The sequence below is a fragment of the Orycteropus afer genome, unplaced genomic scaffold (assembly GCF_000298275.1).
Source record: "Orycteropus afer afer isolate SDZICR_OR568_19922 unplaced genomic scaffold, OryAfe1.0 scaffold00085, whole genome shotgun sequence".
In the NCBI taxonomy this organism is placed as follows: domain Eukaryota; kingdom Metazoa; phylum Chordata; class Mammalia; order Tubulidentata; family Orycteropodidae; genus Orycteropus; species Orycteropus afer.
In genome coordinates this window covers 10,125,795-10,145,576 of record NW_006921672.1, presented here as the reverse complement: position 1 = coordinate 10,145,576, position 19,782 = coordinate 10,125,795, and the positions used below count along the sequence as shown (strand labels likewise).

General features: G+C 47.5%; 1 protein-coding gene across 1 annotated transcript; it reads left to right on the top strand.

Annotated features, from left to right (window-relative positions):
• The first annotated feature begins 4,563 nt into the window (after positions 1–4,563).
• On the top strand, positions 4,564–7,357 carry KRT13 (keratin 13). The gene is made up of 6 exons (XM_042781089.1): positions 4,564–5,025; positions 6,047–6,129; positions 6,322–6,478; positions 6,646–6,807; positions 6,916–7,041; positions 7,133–7,357. Exons 1-6 carry the CDS (start codon positions 4,564–4,566, stop codon positions 7,355–7,357), a joined length of 1,215 nt encoding a protein of 404 aa, XP_042637023.1.
• The last annotated feature ends 12,425 nt before the right edge of the window (positions 7,358–19,782 follow it).

The following is a 19,782-nucleotide window of genomic DNA, read 5'->3' as shown; positions in this document are numbered from 1 at the left end:
ACCCCTCCTTGGGTTTCTGAGGCAGTATATTGCCCAATCTTCCTTCTGAGGAGTGGGTGGTGGATTTGAACCACCAGCCTTCTGTTTAGCAGTCAAATGCCTTAGGCACTATGCCACATAGGTGGCAAATCTGATATTCAGGTCTACCTCATCCAAAGCCTTTGTGACCCCACTGGGTTTCTAGGAAGCCTGGATGGTATAGACGGGATTTTAGAGAGTCAGGTACTGTGGAAATGCCTGTGGGATTCAGGCTACACTGGCAAAGCTTTGGAATTGTGCTGTGTCAAGCAGGCATCTTGGGGCTGCCCAGAGGGCCTGGTCGACAGCCTGGGGAGTTGTCTAGGGAGTCTGGGTTCCTTGCTGTTCAGAGAGGGAGGGAGGAAACTGGTGCAAGGAACTCTGGGTTAGGACCTGGGGACAGGGTTTAAACCTCAGCTATGCAGATGAACAATCTGGTGACCTCGGACAAATCTTTGAGAGTGAGGCACTTAGAAAGGCCCTGCTGAAGGAAATTTTGCAATCATTTCAGCATAAGGCTGGAGAAAGTGGGGCCCACAATAAGTTGGTGGTAGAGCTGGAAGCTTGTCCCAGACTTTTCCACTATCATATGTTTCTCCTTGTTTCCCACTGCCCTAGGCCTCTGCCTGAGCCTTTCAGTTTTGCCAGGTGTGGAATGAGGGACTTGGATTAAAAAGTTCCTGTAACAATTCTTTCTCTGACATTCAGTACTACTGAGCTTTGGGCTAACAACAGGGACAGCTAGCAGATAGGTAATCAGCTGCCCAGGCCTAGCCATAATGAGAAACAGGTCCATCCACTGTCTGGGTTGGCGATGGGATAGGGAGGCCTGAGAATGAAGAGGGCAACAGAGGGCACCTTACTGATGGGGACAGCATGAGCGCTGGCCTGAAAGGGTTTATAGGCAGTAGTTAAAGATGCAGGTCCTAGAGCCAAAGATTTGAATGTTGGCTCTGATATCTTTGAGATATTGAGTTTGGGCCTCAGCTACTTAACCTCTCTCGGCCTCAGTTTACTCATCTGAGAAAGGGGTATGATAAACATAGAATTGTTTTGAAGATCAAATGAAATCATGCATGTAGAGTGCTTGACACAGTGCTATACATGTTTAATAAAGAAAGATGTGGCAGTCTGCTTCTGTAAAGATTTATAGCCTTGGGAATCCTATAGGGCAGTTCTACTCTGTCCTTCAGGGTTGCCATGAGTCAGAATTGACTTGACTGCAGTGGGTAGAAAGAACCAGAGGCTCAGGTTTAAACCTTGACTTCATGATGACCCGGGCCAGTGACTTCCCCTTCCTGAGCGTCAGCTGCCCCATCTGTAAACCACAAAAAATCAAACTCACTGCTGTCAAGTTGATTCTGACTCATAGTGACCCCCATTGGGTTTCTAAGGCTGTAAATCTTTGCAGAATTAAATTGCCCCATCTTCCTTCTGCAGAGCAGCTGGTGAGTTTGAACCGCTGACCTTCTGGTTAGCAGCCAAATGCCTTATCCACTATGCCACCAGAGCTCCTTCACTCAATAAAAAACTCAATGCTGTCGAGTTGAATCTGATTCATAGTGATTCCTCCTTGGGTTTCTGAGGCAGTATCTTACGGAAGTATATTGCCCAGTCTTCCATCCGAGGCGTGGCTGGTAGGTTTGAACCACCACTCTTCTGGTTAGCAGTCACATACTTTAGAGACTACACCATCAGAGCTCCTTAATCCCCCCCAAAAACCAAACTTATTGCCACCGAGTCGAATCCAACTCATAGTGGCTCCTCCTTGGGTTTCTGAGATGATATCACTGTGAAAGTAGATTGTCCAACCTTCCTTCCAAGGAGTGGCTGGTGGATTTGAACTACCAACCTTCTGGTCAAATGCCTTAGGCACTACACCAGAGCTCCCACCAGAGCTCCTGGGGCTAATAAAAACCCACCTCCATTGTCATGAGACTCCATGATGACCTGCTAAGCATGCGCCTTGCTTACCGGGGCCTCTCACAAATGCAGGATTCTTGCTCTTTCCTTTGAAATGTTACTGGGAAGGGGCCTGAACTTGGTGTAATTCTGCCAGCAACCTTTAGACGTGTTAGCTGTGCCTCAGGCCCAGCATCTGTGTGCTACCACTGGGTCCCTGGGATAAGTCTCTGCTGAACTTCTTCCCCGAGCGTGGCTGTGTGTCCCCAGCCCAGCAGGCCTTGTGTTCACCATGGGTCAGGGGGAGGCATTCCTGTGTCAATGCACCACAAGTCCTACGCAGGAGGGAAGGGCTGGGCCTTGGCCCTTGGAGAAGAGGCATGTCCCAGCCACCTGTGTTTGTTCTACTGGGGCTTTGGAGGATCTGCGGCATTGTTACTTGAAGAGGCGTTGGCCCGTACCTGCTAATCAGCCCCAGGAGGATTGGGGCACTGTCACCCAGGCCTGGCAGGTTCCCTTAATCACCTCCTGTCAGTTTTGATCCTCCACTGAGAGGGCGAACCTCTGCTTTGGGCTGAATCATGCCTTTTTAGAGAGAGAGCTGAGCCATCAGCTTGGGCCAGAGGGCTGGGCAGGGGCAGGGGTCAACCCCAATGAGTTCCTCGTCTGTAAGCACCCCACAGAAGTACACCCGGGCCCTCTCCCTGGTGCTGACATCCAGTAGGTGAACCCAGGCCCGCTCCCCTACCTGCTGTAGGCAAAAGATAAGAATCCTTGACTCAGCTCTCTATTTTCTGCTGAATCAGTGAAGAAATTTCCAGGATAACCTCAAGCCTATGCCACCCTAGTTCAGGCCCTGGCTGTAGCATCAAGACCCTCATGGGCTGCCCGGGCCAGATGGACACTCCCAAAAGGCCACCTTCTGGTCCTTTTGGTGAGTTGAGGCTGGAAGCTGCGTGCAGGGACCTCCACTGTCAGCCCTGGAAACTTCTCTTTCTCTCCTGGGCTCTGAGAGGTCACCTTCAGTGTTTTTCTTCCAGCCTCACACGGTGAGACCTTCCATGGCCAGGGTCCCTGACAGCCTCTGAGGGTTTCTCAGCTGCACCCCAAGCTCCTCAGCAGGGCCCTGACCCCAAGCCCTCACAGCCTCTTGGGTCAAACATTCACAAGCTGTGTTACAGCTGACATGTGATTGGGGTGCTAGAAAGGGCACTGTTCAAGTATAGCAACCTTCCTCTGGACCTGGCTGTGCCTCTCAGGCAGTTAGTCTAATGGAGTGATTAAATCCATGGGTCATAAATGAATTCAGGGCTTCTCAGTCTCAACACTACTGGGCTTTTGGCTGGATAATTCTTTGTTCTGGGGGGCCTGTCCTGTACATTGTAGGATGTTTAGCAGTATCCCTGGTCTCTACCTTCTAGACACCCATACCTCCCCCGCAGGCCACCATTTGTGACAACCAAAATATCTCCACAAGTTGCCAAATGTCCCCTGGGGAGCAAAATCACTCCCAGATCAGACTTCTCAGAAATCTATGGTGACAGAAATCAGGATAGTGGTTACCTCTGTGGGGATGTGCCTCATTGACTGCGAAAGGGCACAGAGAACTTTCTAAAGTTCCAGAAATGTTCTAGGTGATGGTTATACAGGTGAACACATGGTTAAAACTTCATATATAGGTGAAAATGCATCAAAGTGGACACTTACCATTATGAAAAATATACCTGAATATATGAGCCTTAGTGTCAGATAAAAGTCAGACTTGACTCTGTCCCAAAGCTTGGCTTCCTTAAGTGTAAATGGGAAGAATAATAGAATTTACCTCATTGGGTTATTGCAAAAATTAAATGAGACAGCTTACTGTCTGCACATGGTAAGGACTCTGAGAATATGAGATATTATTACAATATGCAGTGTTGCTTCCCCTTTCTGTGGCTCAGTTTCCCCAGCTGTGTCAGATGGCCTCTAAGGTCCCTGGCCACTGTGACTTTTTCTTATGGTCTTGGAGCTGTGTTTTTATCAATTGAAACGTCTCCAAGGCAGTTGATTCTATAGCACTGAGCAAAGTTTTTATCAGAGTTTTGGGAGAATAGAGTTAATGCAATACTAAGAAAGATGCAGAATATTTTGGTCAGAAGTTTTGGGAACTGGTAGAAGGGAGGCTAAGGGCTGCAGTGATCTCACCAAGCACAGGGGGACTCTCCACAGGGTGGTCACCCCTTGCTCCGTGAGACTCCTTGGCAGACCTCAGTAGCTCGGTCTTCATTCTTACATTGGGTGGGGCTGAGAGCCTGTGGAAGTATGAACTCTAAGTGGAGAGGTGAAATATAATTCAATTGTCAAAAGGGTAGTCTCAAGCAGAACACGGTTCCCTCTGAATCATCCCTTTTGTTAAGGATTAAAAAAAAAGCCACCCCCAAAAGGCACAACCCACCCTGGAAAGCAGAGGTGGCTGGGCTTGTGGGAATCAGAAGTGCAGTTGGCATCAAAATTGAGGGTGGGGAGGGGAGGGGAGAAGATGAGGAGGTTGTCCAACCCCTGTGGAGGGTGTATAAAAAGCGTTCATTCTGGGGAAGAGCCACCGTCCTCAGCCTAGGTCCAGTCAAGCTCCTGTCTGCACCTGCCTGCCACCTTGTTCTCACCATGAGCTGTCGCCTACAGAGCTCCTCTGCCAGCTATGGAGGTGGTTTTGGGGGTGGCTCTTGCCAGCTGGGAGGAGGCCGCAGTGTCTCCACCTGCTCAACTCGTTTTGTCTCTGGGGGATCAGCTGGGGGCTATGGGGGTGGCATGAGCTGTGGCTTTGGTGGAGGGTCTGGTAGTGGCTTTGGAGGTGGCATAGGAAGTGGCTTTGGAGGTGGCTTTGGAGGTGGCTTTGGTGGTAGCTTTGGTGATGGTGATGGTGGCCTCCTCTCTGGCAATGAGAAGATTACCATGCAGAACCTCAACGACCGCCTGGCCTCCTACCTGGAGAAGGTGCATGCCCTGGAGGAGGCCAACACTGACCTGGAGGTGAAGATCCGAGACTGGCACCTGAAGCAGAGCCCATCCAGCCCGGAGCGTGACTACAGCAACTACTATAAGACCATTGAGGACCTCCGGAACAAGGTGAGTCCTGATGTGCTGAGGAGGGTGCCCGGTGCAGGGCAGACTGTGAAGGCAGGAAATGCAGTATTCCAAGGGACCAGATGAGGCTGTGTAGATGGAATTCTCACCCTCTTTCAGGGGAAAATTCTAGTCTTTTACTACCCAATGTCTCTACTCCTGATGGGCTTCCTCATCCACAGCACTTCATATACATTTTTCACATTGCTTGTTTTTATTGTTATTATTACTCATGTCAAAATTTTTACTGCTTTCCAAACAGTTATGTAATTAATTAGTGACTCCATCTCTTGAATCCTAACCCAGTGAGTTATTCGGAAACCATGACAATTTAAAAAGCCACTAAGGATGTCTACAGAGAAAGGCATACATGTTCATTTATTGGTCTAAGAATAACTTTATTCTGTAGAAATCCCATTTAAGCTGTTATTCTCAGTTGGTGACAACCAAGGTGGGGACAAAGGGGGCAGGTAATGGCTTAGATGGTGCTCAGTTTAGATTCTCTTGGTCATGGCCTGCCCATCAGCTGTGCTACCAGCTTGTTGGAATGGATATCCAATGGCCTGGGCTGAGCCCCAGCCGGGTGGGATGGGTTTTAAGTGCTTTGCACATAAAAGCTTAGAAATGGAGAGGAAAATCAGTTGAATATCCCCCATGCTGAGCTGGGAGACCAACTTCAGTTATCAAATAAGTGGAATTCAGCTAAGCCCCTTTTGATTACTCTGTTGAGAAGGTTCTCAAGACAGTGGCCTGGATGGGTTGCTATTCTGAAGCTTTGGAGATGTAACTAATGTAAAGATGTAAAAACTAATGTAAAGATGATCTCAGTGGGGTTCCTGAAGTGCACACCCTTGGGGTACCTGGATCCTTTTTTCACTTTCCAGAGGAGAACTGAGGTCCAGAGGGAAGTGCCTTGTCCCAGCTCATATAGCCAGTTAAGAGACCAAAACCAGCCCCTTCATATTTCCCCAGTTCTCCTCAAGCTCATGGACTCTCTGGAGGTGACTTTTTTCTGTATTTTCAGATCACAGCAGCAACCATTGACAACAACCAGGTCCTCCTGGAGATCGACAATGCCAGGCTGGCTGCAGATGACTTCAGGCTCAAGTGAGTTTGTTTCTCTTGTTTGTTTTTTCCCCAGAAGTCCCTTATTTTAGACAAAAGCTCATCTAAGAAATGAATTTAGGATATTCCAGGAGCAAAATTCATAGAGAAATAGCAGAATCCAGTGCAGCGATGGGGTAATGCTGAATATCATTGATGTGTCTCTTTTTCAAATTTTCTTAAAAAATATTTCAGGTATGAGAATGAGCTGGCCCTGCGCCAGAGTGTGGAAGCTGACATCAATGGCCTGCGCAGGGTGCTGGATGAGCTGACCCTGGCCAAGACCGACCTGGAGATGCAGATCGAGAGTCTGAATGAGGAGCTGGCCTACATGAAGAAGAACCATGAGGAGGTGAGAGGGTTGAATCAACTCCAGAAAGAAAGGGGAGCCTTCTGAGGCATCCCAACATAGCCTCCACTCTGGGGACAGGAGGAACTTTCCAGGTGCTTCCACAGTATTTAGAACCAAGGGGAGGAAAGATGGGGAGTTTCACACATCTTTCTGTCCCACTCCTACAGGAGATGAAGGAGTTCAGCAACCAGGTAGTAGGCCAGGTCAACGTGGAGATGGATGCCACTCCGGGCATTGACCTGACACGTGTGTTGGCTGAGATGAGGGAGCAGTATGAGGCCATGGCAGAGAAGAACCGCCGGGATGCGGAGGAATGGTTCCATAGCAAGGTACCCCTGCCCTCACCCCCATAGCCAGATGGGACCAGGTGAACGCCACCTCTTGATTAGGGCCCTATATCTGGTCTCCTCCATCATCTTCTCCTGCCTAAATTTCAGAGTGCAGAGCTGAACAAGGAGGTGACTTCCAGCACTGCCATGATCCAGACCAGCAAGACAGAGATCACGGAGCTCAGGCGCACACTCCAAGGCCTGGAGATCGAGCTGCAATCCCAGCTTAGCATGGTACTTCTACATCTCCCTGTCTGTGGCCATCCTCTCTAAGCCTTCTTCTTGCCTGGCTCCTCTAGTGACTTCTTCTCCATTGCCCCACCAGAAAGCCGGGCTGGAGAGCACGGTGGCGGAGACGGAGTGCCGCTACGCCCTGCAGCTGCAGCAGATCCAGGGCCTCATCAGCAGCATCGAGCAGCAGCTGAGCGATCTCCGTAGTGAGATGGAGTGCCAGAACCAGGAGTACAAGACACTGCTGGACATCAAGACGCGGCTGGAGCAGGAGATCGCCACCTATCGCAGCCTGCTTGAGGGCCAAGACGCCAAGTAGGTCCTTGCAGCCTCTCGGGAAAGTAATGGCTGGACCCTGAGTGTTGGAGCAAGGGAGTCTTAGGGATCAGACTTTCCTATCACAGAGGTCAGGATGAGGCTCAGACAAGGAAGAGACCTATCTGAGCTTAAGCAGCCTGGAAGACGATCCAGGACCAGAACCCCTGGTCTCTTGAGTTAGACTCTGGTGGCGTTTCCTGAGCAAGCTGCAGCATGGATTAGAAACCTTTAAGCTTTCTAATCCATGTCTCTGAATTGGATGGAAAGAAGAGGGACTATAGAGTGGATATCCAATATTGGGAAAGCATTAGCTTGTGTTCAGCATAGTCAATTGCAGGTACTGAGGCATCCTATGGGCTCAGGGTACCTAGGGAGGGGACAGTGAGCAAACCAGGGATAGGACAAAGCTTCTGGAAAATGTCCTGAATGCACTAGGACCAATAACATCTCCTCCTGAGGCTTCTTTGACAGACAAACAGGTCAATCGAGCTGGGAGGCACTCGATGCTGCTACTTCTGGGTTGGGGGCACAGCTGGGTGGAAAAGCCCAAACAGGGGTTCCAACTGATGATATAAATCCCCATGAGGAGGGCAGGTTAACATCTGCCCTTGGTTACCTTCTCATTGCTACCCGTCTCTTCTCTCCTAGGATCACTGGCTTCACCTCTGGAGGAGGTAAGGAAGGGCCCTATGAGGAGGTGGGATCAGGCTCTGTTCACTGCCCTGGGCTGGATCCCAGCTTGTAGGGAAAGAGGGGGTTGGGGTGGGATGACTCATTTGCTCTTCTCCTTTCATTTCAAAATAACCTCTCTGCTCCAAAGAGCTATTGGGCTGTCTTGGAGGAGCCACTTTTGGGGACAATAAAATACACACCACTTGGCTAATCAGGAGTTTGTGAGTCCTCTGGGGGGCTCTGACCAGGCCTGAGGGGATTCTTCTCTAGCCTGAGCATCTCTGTCACTTCTTTCATTTTCCAGGAAACGCTGGCACCACCTCCACCACCTCTACCACCGCTGGTCGTGGCACTCCTGACAACCGCAGGGCCTAAATCTGCCTAGCATCTCCGCCCCCCCCCCCCTTTGTCTTCAGTAACCAGAGGAGAAGCATGTGGATGGCTCCTTATAGGCGAGAGGAGGGACTGCAGGATGGGAAGCTCCATACCCCACTCTCAGGACCTCCTACTCTTCTGAGGGTCCCTCAGCACTCCTCTCTCCCAGAAGGCTTCTTCTGCTCTCTCCCCTGACTACTCTTTGGTTTCTCAGCTTCTCTATGAAATGAAAAGTTCTGTCAATAAACTTTCTTGTCTTTTGCAAATATATTTTTGATTCTGGCCTGGTTTCTGAGGGTGATATCTGACAGGGCCCTGATTTAGGGCTGGAGGGTGTGTGGGCATGAGCTGATCAGGTAATGAGATAAAGAGCTGGCTCAGAGTCATCTAAGAAGGACACAAGGCCTGTGAGCCAACCACCAGTGCACACATTCAACAATGACAAACACATGCAGGACACAGTAACCCAGAGACAATGGTGCCCAGCAAACATGGACCAATGTTATTAACAAGATACATGCAGGGCTGGGTGAACCAGGTCAACACTCTATAGTACGGCCAACAATCAAGGAAACAAGGGGTTGTGGTGGAGTCAAGTGATAGGACTAGAGTGGGAAAGAGATGCAGGGAATTCTGGGGCAGGCTGTGAGTGGCTGGTTAAGGGATGATTTGGGAAGAAGGAGGCTTGACTTACGAGTACCAAGACAATGACCCAGTCCTAACTTGCTACTCCCTGCTTCCTGCAGAGAGTGTTTCCTTTCAGGCAAATGGGCTCCATTTTGGTCCATGACACCCAGTCTTGCTTCCCATCTCAAGGTTCTGCCTTTCCAAACTGCATGGGTGGAAGCCTTGGGGCCCTTGCCTTGGCCTGAACAGACCCTTCTCCTTCCCATTCTGTCTGCTTGCCTGTTCTCTCCTCACCTCTCTGGATGTCTCACTCAGATTTGGCACCGCCTCTTGCTCTGCTCACTCCTTTCCCAGTGACTTGTTCCCTTGGGTCCCGGCATAGGTGGTCTCCTCTTTTTTTCTCTTTACCCTCTCCTTGGGCTGTCTCGGACATGTCTGGCATGACCAATATGTTCTGACGCCTCTCAAACCTAGACCTCCAGCCAAGGCCTCTTCTCACTTCAGACTCACACACATGCCACTTGTGCACAGGACTTCACCACCTCAACCTTCTCCCAAACCTGCTTCTTTCTGTCCCCTCCTCAGAGACCTTTGGAACCGGATTCAGGAGCCCAGGAGTCATCTTGGACTCCTCTGTCTCCCTCCTCTCTTCACAAGTTCTTCCTGTGGAGTTTGTTTTATCTATAATATCCTCCCTACCCCCTGTTTGTAACTTTCTGGGTGTGTGACTATAGGCTACTCATCTCCAGTTTCAGCTTCCTCTTCCTCCGTTCTCTGCACTCCAGGCAGGGAGATTGCCTGAAACCTCAAACTTTCTCCAAAATCTCCCTCAGTAGCTTCCCACTGGCCACCCCAAGGTCCTGCCACTTTAAATATCTCTTGCTGGTTTGGACACCTCAGGACCCTTGTTCAAAGTATGTCCTCAGCCTGAACCAAACTTCCTCCTCCTCTTTCTCTTCCCATTCCCATTATGGTTTTATTGGAGACTCAGATTTATTAACTTGTTCAAAATTGAGCTCAAATATTTGCACATCAAGGAAGCTTGCTGCGATCTCCACTCCCTTGTGTGGCCCCTGAGCTCTGCACAGAGGTCCACCACGGTGTCCAATGAGTGTGGGCACTCTTAGGTGTTCACACATCCATGCTCACGGCCCCAAAGTTGACCAAGAAGGGCTATGTCTTCTTTATCTTTATTATCCTTGAGGATCTACATATTGCTGGTATGTAGGAGGAACTCAGTAAATGTTTACATGAAGAGGTTTCCTCTTAGACTGGGGAAATTCCTCTTAGATGTCATTTAATTTTTGTCATAGGGCCAAAGTGTAGGCCTAAAAGCCATCTGTCCTCTTTTTCTGTCCCCCTTCCTCATTTCTTCTTCTCCTCTCCAGCCCTCCTGCTTCATTTATTTTCTTCTTCATTATCTTCCTTCTCTTCTTCCACCTAAGTTGGCTGTGGGCTCTTGGCAGTTGGCTTGCTTCCATAGGGGTTTTTCAGACACGATGGACCCAGCTTCTAAGCCAGAAGAAGGATGTCTGCCCTCAACTCATTCTAGATTGTCCACCCTAGGCCCTGCCCATCTACCGGTACAGAATGCGGTGGGGTTCAGGTCAATTTTTCATGGCCAGCACTGTGCTACAAGATAATGAGTCAAAGGCAAACAGGACATGGTCCCCAAGTCCAAAACTTTTTTTACCTTTTCAGTTGATCTATTTAGACCGCAATATTTTACTGAATGCTTATAAGAGCTCTGGTAGAGTAATGTCTCAGGCACTTGACTGCTAACCAGAAGGCTAGTGGTTCAAATCCACCAGCCACTCCTCGAAAGGAAGGTTGGGCAATCTACTTCTGTAGTGATACTACCTCAGAAACCCAAGGAGGGGTCACTATGAGTTGGATCTGACTTGACGACACATAACAACAACAACAACTGTATGCTAGGAACTATGTTGGATCTTGGAGGGAAAGAAACAAATAAAAGGTATAGACCCCAAAGAATTGAAAATAGAGACTCAAACAAATACTTGTACTCCAATGTTCATAGCATCACCATTTACAATAGCCAAAAGGTGGAAACAACCCAAGTGCCCATCAACTGATGAATCAATTAACAAAATGTGGTATATCCATGCAATGGAATATTATTCAGCCATAAAAAGGAATGAAGTGCTGATACATGCTACTGCATTATGCTGAGTGAACTGTGCTATGTGTCACCAATGGACACATATTGTATGATTCCACTTATACGAAATATCCAGAATAAGCACATTGATAGAGATGGAAAGTAGACTGAAGTTGGGGAGTGAGATAGGGTGATTATTTAAAGGGCACAGTGTTTCTGTTTGGGGTGATGAAAGAGTATTGAAAATAGACAGTAGTGATGATTGCATAACACTCTGAGTGTAACTAATGCCATTGAATTGCACACTTAAAAGTGGTTAAAATAGCAAATTTTATGTTCAGTACATTTGACCACAATAAAAAAAAATGTCATAAAAAATAAAAGATAATCTCTGTTTTCATGAAGTTTGTGGATGAAAGAAGAGGTAGATACCCACAACATTAATGATTACAATCTTCAAGACTCGGCTTAGGTTTTGCCTTTTGCACTGGATCTTCTCTGATCTTCCCCCAATACTCCCAGCATCCTAAATCTGTCCCCAAGAACCCTGTGATGGTGGCCATCCCAGCAGCTACCAGGCAGCATGCTGCTAAGGGCACACACTCTGCAGCCAGATTGCTCTGGCTTGCATTCTGGCTCTGCCACTTTGTTGCTATGCAACCCTGGGCAACGTCACTTTACCTTTCTCACTTTCTTCATCTGCTAAGAACTACCTACTTTATAAGGTTATTATAAATCAAGTGTATAGAACAGTCCCTGGAACATAGTAGTTGATCAATAAATAAAGGATTTGTTATTATCTTTCCAGTTTTCTTTTCTAACCTGTGAGCTACCTCAGGGATCGTTTCTTAGTCATCTTCGTACTCAGAATATTATAGGAGCTCAATAGATGAATTGAATGGAGGAGTGAATGAATGAATGAATGTAGCTTGTTATGGGAAATGAGAGGGGTAAGTAAGTACATGGTGCTGAGGGCCCAAGGAGAAGGGACTGAGGAAGGGGCTAGGTCAGAGAAGGGTCTTCAAAGCTGAGCTACTCATGGCTGATTCAAGTCACTCTGCAGACCAGACCTGGACCTTGCTGGATGTGGGACAGCCCTCTTACTGAGACCTAGCCTCCTTATTTTCTAGGCTGGTGTTGGTGAGCTCAGTGGGGCTTGAGGTTAGTTGTTCAGGTGGAGCAGTGGGAGACTCTGGTCTAGAAGCCTCTCATCAGACTTCAGGAAGGAGACTGAGAAGCTGGTCCACATCCAAATACTTTGTGGCCCACCTGGAGTCTTGGGAAGCTGAGGGGGCTGTCAAAAAAGTCAAAGTCAACATAATTCTTGGTGGTTGCTTCAGTACTCTGATCTGGGGGATGGAGAGGCAAGGGGTGGGGAGTCTGCCTTTGCATCCAGGACTCGGTTTTATCCCCTTAGTCATCTGAATGGGGCAGCCATTAGAGACAGGGCAGATTTATAAGGCCTGGTGGGTAAATACTGCCCCACCCAGAGGAAGTGAGATTGACCTAGGTCCCCAGTCCCGCCCTAGGCTCACATCACAGCTTCCTAGAGCTTCTGCTATGAGAACCAGCCTTGACCTGTGGATGCCTGTCTGACTAATCTCTACGTCAGTGATTGTTTGTGGGATGAATGCATGTTAATACCAGAGATACCAAAATAAAGGGGATAATAATAGGGAAAATAATAATGTGTTTAGTGTTTTACAGTCTACAAAGTGCCTTTTCATCCCTTATTTCATTTTCACAGCAATCCCACGAGTTGGCACCATTGTGCCCATTTTACAGATAAAAACACGGAGGCACAGACTGAATAAGTGATATACCTAGTGTGAGAGCTGGGATTCAGGGTTCCCATGTGATTTCCAACACTGCCTGGTCCTTTGTCAAGGGTCAAGCATTCAGCTTTGGGAATCTGGCAGAGAAATGAGGCTCTCTCTCAGGCCTCAATGTTCAGGAGACAGAGTAATCAACCGTGGAATATTCCCATGGTGTCCCAATGCTTCTCGCTAGGTGGAGCTTTGAGGGAATAACCTGGCACACAGCAGGTGTCCCAGAAAGGTGGATCAATGCAGTGCTCCTTGGTTGACTCCAGCTTGCTTCAGCCTTTCTCCTTCTCACCTTGTGCAAAGGGTGCCTCCCTCTCCCCAGACTCCACCCTGGACAGATGGGCCAGTGCACTTCTGCCCTTCTGCTGGGGTTGTGTGTCTGGCTCAGGCCCTGCAGGGGGCAGACTCACACCAGAAAGCAGGTCAGTGCCTTTCTGGTCACCAGGACAGAGGGAAGGGGGTGGGGTCCCAGTCTTGGTGCCTCCCAGGCCTAGGCTCAACACAGGGTCCTGTCCAATCCCTGTGTTGTGTGTGCTGTGCACCTGAGCACTCTGGCCCGCAGAGTTCTGGCCCCTGGACCCATTTGGTGCCTGCTGACTCTCTGTTTTTTATTTTTCTTTTTTTACACAATACCTGGCACATTGTAAATCCTTATATATTAGATAATATTAAGATATTTTTAATTGAGGATATTTAGTGAGGGATATAACAATACTTGTTTCAAATAAGATAATTTTAAGATACATGATATTTTTCTGTTTTTTTTTTTTATTGGGGAGATATATGTGTGTGTGTATATATATATATATTTATTTATATATTTATATATTTATATAAACAAACATTTGCCGGTTCAACCCTTTTCATTTAGTGACATTATTACATTCACCATATTGTGCAACTATTATCACTATCCATTTGCAATTTTTCTCATCATCCTTAGCTCAGTGCCCCTTAATCCAAAACTCTTTCTTCCCCTTCCTGCTGTTCTTTCTGGTTACCTAGTACTGCTCTAACAGAAATACGACAAATGGGATGGCTTAAACAAACAGGAGTCTATTCTCTTGCAGTTTGGGAGGCTAGAAGTCCAAGTTCAAAGTGCCAGGCTCTAGGGGCTGAGTGAAAGCCCCTCAACCTTGGGCTTCAGCTCTGCCTCTTGCTCCGGGGCCACTGAAGGTAGAGGCTTCTCTTCACTCAGACAGCTATTGGCTGCTGAGGCTAACAAGGCTAATAAGCCAAGGTCAACAAATAAAATGGCACAGTCCTGATGCAACCAAACCACATGGCAGGTCATTCATTCAAGTCCATTGAAAGTCCCAGGATTGGCAGAGCATGGCAGGCTGCTGAACAATGACTCAGCTACATGCAGGGTTCAAGCATGCCATAAGCTAGAGACCATTCTCAAAGCTGTTTCTTATATATGGGAAGCAGACCACATACCCAAAGTAGCTACTCAGCTGCTCCAATAGATTCCACCATGGAGCTAATTACTAATCTCATCATGGGGAATAACTGCATTCAGCTGCCCAGCCACTCAACCAGGCCCAACTAAGTTGACACACAAACTTAACTACCACACTTACCAACTTTTGCTGATTAATAATAAACATAGGTCTCTATGCATTTGTCTATTCTAGATATTTCATATAAGTGGAATCATACAATATTTATCCTTTTGTGTCTGACTTTTTTCCCTCAGAATAATGTTTTCCAGATGATCTATGTTGGAGCATGTATCAGAACTTCATTTCTCTTTATGGTTGGATAATATTCTATTGTATGGATATACCGCATTTAGTTTATCTATTCATCTGTTGATGGACACTTGGGTCATTTCCACCTTTCCCTATTGTGTAAAGGTGGAAACATTGGAGCACAAGTATCTGTTTGCATTTCTGCTGGCAAGTCTTTTGCATACATAGCTAGGAGTGGATTTTCTGGGTCATGTGGTAATTCTATGTTTAACTTTTTGAGGAACTGCCAAACTTCCACAGTTGCTGCACCATTTTGCACTCTCACTAGTAATGGAAAAGAGTTCTAATTTCTCCACAGACTTGTCAATACTTTTTCTCCCCCCCCCCACCTTTTTTTCTCTCTAAAATAATAGCTATCTAGTGGTGGCGTATAGTGCCTAAGGCACTTGACTGCTAAACAGAAGGCTGGTGGTTCAAACCCACCAGCCACTCCTCGGAAGGAAGATGGGGCAATCTACTTCTGTAGTGATACTGCCTCTGCAACCCAAGGAGAGGTCTCTATGAGTCGGGTCTGGCTCGATGGCACATAACAACAACAACAAGAACAGTGGTGGTGAAATGATATCTCATTGCGGTTTTCTCTTTTTTTTTTTTTGATAATCACTAGGTTTGCTTTACTCATACTAGGGAAGGTGTTATATTTGATTTCGTAGTGTTGATTTTCTTTTTTAAAATTGCCATAAATATATATGTAACAAAATATTTGACATTTCAACAATCTTCACATATACAGTAAGTAGTATCTCATTGTGGTTTTGATTTGCATTTCCCTGGTGACTTATGAAGGAGCTCTGGTGGTGTAGTGCCTAAGGCATTTGACTGCTAACCAGAAGGCTGGCAGTTCAAACCCACCAGCTGCTCCTTGAAAGGAAGACTGGGCTACTTCTGTAGTGATACCGCCTCAGAAACCCAAGGAGGGGTCCTTATGTGTCAGATCCGATTTGACAGCAGTGAGTTTGGTTTTGGAGTGACGAATGATGTTGAGTGAGAGCTCTGGTAGCATAGTGCCTAAGGCACTAGACTGCTAACTAGAAAGCTGGTGGTTCAAACCCACCAGCCACTCCTCAGAAGGAAGGTTGGGCAATCTACTTCCACAGTGATACTGCCTTGGAAACCAGTGGATGGGTCACTATGAGTTGGGTCCGACTCGATGGCACATAACAACAACAACAATGATGTTGAGCATCTTTTCATGTGCTTATTGTCCACCTGTATATCTTCTTCCATGAAATGTTTGTCCTCTGTTTTGGGGCGGCAGCTTTGAGGGTCCACAGAAAATCCAGAGTGTAAGATAAGGGTGCCAGGCCTTTCTGCAAGGGGGAGTCTCATTGTCTCACCCAGCAAAACCCTGGGGAAGAGAAAGAAGAGGTGTCACAGAGGGGATATGGGTCATTGGGTGATTGGGTGCATGGATGTGCCATTCCAGCTGTTCCCACACCAGCTGCCGCCTCTCTTCCCTCTCTGCCTGGGCCAGTGCATCTCAGGGGCTGCGTCGTTTGCAGTGGTGTTCCTAGGGCTGCTGGTGGCTGGAATGGACTGGGTTTGTAGATTGCGTTCTTTGGACCAGTTCCTCTGGGGGCTCTGAAAGAGCTGGATACACTCCAAACTCTCCATTCTCCTGCAGGGTCTGGGAGTTGTCAGGTGGGTGGGTGGGTGCTGCTGAGACTCATACAGGCACTTGTTGGGGTGGGTATTTTTGGGGACGTGGCAAAGAGCTGGTATTCATTCTTCTGGTCCATTTTTATGACCAATCATAATAGCTTTGTGGCTTCTTTCATCCGAGGATCTCAGACCAGTTTGAAAGTAAAACCCCCAGTGTCAAGCACAGTAATTACTGTCTGCAGTCCAGAGTCTGGTTTGCAGACGCGCTGTTGTTAATAAGAAGAAGTTGGGTTGACTTCACACTAAACACAGACCACCGAATCCCATCAAACAGGGTGTTTGGAAAATTTGCTTTATGGTCCAGCTAAGTGGTACCTGGGTACCATCAGGTACCTGTGGGACCAGCTCTTCTCTCACAGCCTTGCTGTGCATCTCCCACAAACCACAGACTACCTAAGCACATAAGGGAGAGAAATGACAGCTTTGGAATTCTTCAGGTCATAAAAGCTAGGTGGGGGGAGTTAGGAGCTACATGGATTTGAGCAGGGAGGCCCTGGGCTCTTCCAGATGGGAGCTGTCGGCAAGTGAAGCTGTGCAGGAGGAGCTGGCCGTCAGTGAGCAGGGCCTCGGAACGTGGAAGGCAGAGCTTGGTGTGAGAAGACTGAAGAGGTATGGATAATGATTGGGTGGCCCTCTGGGCATCCACCATGCCCACATAGGCCTGTATCAGAATCCTGAAGCCCTGAGCAATTGCCAAAACTCTACCACAGAGGGAGAGAAAATATCTTAGTATCTTGGGGGAGATAAGATTTCTGGGGGAATTCTGGGCTGGGTAAAGTGAGAGTTTCAAGGCCTAACTGCCTTGGAAGAAAGGTCTGGTGACCTGCTTCCAAAAGTCACAGTCATGAAAACTGTGGGGCACAGTTCTACTCTGACACACACAAGGTCTCCATGAGTCCAAGTTGACTCCACGGCAACTGGCTTAGTTTTTAGAGGCCTGATGGGGTTCAGAATCATGCAAGAAACAGCATGTAGGAGAGCTGGGTGCTCATGAGCCATAGAATCTCAGGAGGAGGCTCTGCCCAGGACCATGATCATTGCTCAGCTCTCCTGAAGTCCCCTTGAGCATGGGCTGTAGGCCCCTATAGAGGGACAGCCAGGAAATGGAGAGACTCCCTTGGTCAGTTAGTGTGTGTCCAGATTGTCCTTAGCCTGGTTTTCCTGGTGACAGTAGAGAGGCAGGTGGAGATTTGGGGCATAGGCTGGTGGAATGGGAAATGGAGCAGAAACAGACTTGCCAAGTCTTGCTTGAGAAGGTCTGAGTCACTTTGCTGGCAGCGGCTACAATCATGGTGGAATGTCACTGAAATGGCCAGGACAAGAAGAAGTCAACTATGATACCTTGGAGTACTGCTTGCTGGGCTTGTGAGGGGGAGGATGGTAGTCCCTGAGAACAGCTACAAAAGGGAGAGAAAGGCTGGTATTCCAATGGCAGCCAGACACATCTGTCCCTGAGAATTGCCAGTCATGGTGACAGGCTAAATTGGGAGGTGAGAAGGAACAGCTGTGTCTTATTTGGCCAAGGCTTTCAACCAGCTCCTCCTTACCTAAGGTTGTCAGGTAAAATACAAGTTGTCCAGTTATATTTGAATTTCAGATAAACATGAATAATTTTCTTGTATATGTGCCAAGCATTACATGTATTTTTTCTTAAATATTTTATTTGCTGAATCTGGCAACCCTATCCTTCCCATGTCTGCAAACAGCCCTGACTCTGCACTATCAAAACCGAGTAAGTGCAACCTTTCTCCAATTCATTGGAAAAATTAAATTGGTGGCTAGAAATGTCTTAATTGTAAGTTTTTTCCTCTCATATTGTTTCCTTCTACTTTGCATACTTGTTATTGCCTGTCTGTACTAGAATCTAACATAAGGAGGGAGCAAACAGATTTGGCATGGGCTATCAATGTGGATTTTTGATAGAATATACTAATAGGAATTTTCAGCCAGGAATCCCAGGTGCTTTGCTGCTTGAGCAAATTCTTTGTTACAATGCAAAAGCAGTTGTGTGGGGGAAATAGAGATGAGTTGCAAGTTCCAGTGTCCTGAGTGGGTAGTAGGTAGGCGCTGAAGAGGTCAAGACACAGAATCTATATTTCTTAGTGCCTCTTATGATGGGAACTTCTCTAGGATCTGTAGACCTCAAGGTCAGAACAAGCTGTAGGAGAAAACTGGGCAGATGGAGTCCAAACCAGCAGGATAATCAAAGAGACACAGTCATTGAACTTCTTAAATGATCTCATTCCCATTGGTGCCCATTTGTAAGTGACTTGACTGTCCTACAGACCACTGTTTGGACTGTTTACTCCTCTGTCTTTAGGGCACTATGGTGGTGTTGGGGCCTGGTACCCAGAGAGAAAGAGAGAACCTGCTTGGAGAACTCATTTCCTCCTTGGTCTGTGCCTTGTGTATAGAAGAGATGGCTCAGAGTTGGGTGGAAGGAAACTCAGGCTTGATTGCTTGGGTCTTTGCTCATGGACAACCTTGGCTTTCAGATGGATGCTCACTTAAGGCTGGAGACTTCTTTTCAGTAAGGGAGGAGCCACAAACTCAGCAGTTCAGCTTGAACTGGTGATTTTCCAAGATAGGCTTGGGAAAAGCCAAAGTGTTTTCTGTTTTCACAGCAGCATCTCTACCTCCCATATCCCCTCCCTGCCAAAGTCCAGAATATGGTAGACCGAGAGCCTCCTGTGAGTCCTATAGCCCTATACTCAGCACCTTTGCCTGTGGGTGAGGTGGAGGTTTTTGAGAACTTCTAGAGTAAGTGTCAGAGGACAATCCTTGACAACGAGGAGTTCCTGCAGCTCTGGATACAGTCCTAGCCACTTCCTCTTGGAGCAGATGTCTTTCCTGGGGCAGCTGGGTCAGGTATCAGAACCAGCATCCCATTAAACCAGAGTGAGTGCTTTGTGCCCTAGAAACAGCATTAGACATGGGCTCAGACTATATGTGCTCCAGGAAAAATTCTGATTCTTTAAATCTATGAAATAGTTTCCTGTTTATCAAGCATATTTTAATTTATTTCTCCAAATCCTATGAAGGGAGTGTTGTGATTTCCATTCGTCTATCTGGAAATCTGAAACTCAGAAGGATTGAGTAGCTCAAACCCAGATCTGGCTGAGTCGCATGTCCTGGCTATCCATACCTATATGCCTTAAGTCTCCTTAACTCTGCTTTCTTCTGTGGACCAGTGACAGAGAAGGGCCAGGGGCAGAGTGGAGGGTGAATGAGTCACAGGCACACCTGGGCAACTCCTGCCAACTCCAGAAGATACTCTTGGGCATTTCATCCTATAATGTCCAAGCTGGAAGAGACATGGACCTTGTCTTGTCCAAGCCCTTCCTTGTTCAGATTGGGGCTCTGAGAGTGGACAGGGCTCCCACAGGGA

Coding starts and splice junctions, on each gene's coding strand:
- KRT13 (XM_042781089.1), top strand. CDS start 4,564: ATGAGCTGTCGCCTACAGAGCTCCTCTGCCAGCTATGGAGGTGGTTTT. Junction 6,479..6,645: donor TGAAGAAGAACCATGAGGAG/GTGAGAGGGTTG, acceptor CCACTCCTACAG/GAGATGAAGGAGTTCAGCAA. Junction 7,042..7,132: donor TGCAATCCCAGCTTAGCATG/GTACTTCTACAT, acceptor TTGCCCCACCAG/AAAGCCGGGCTGGAGAGCAC.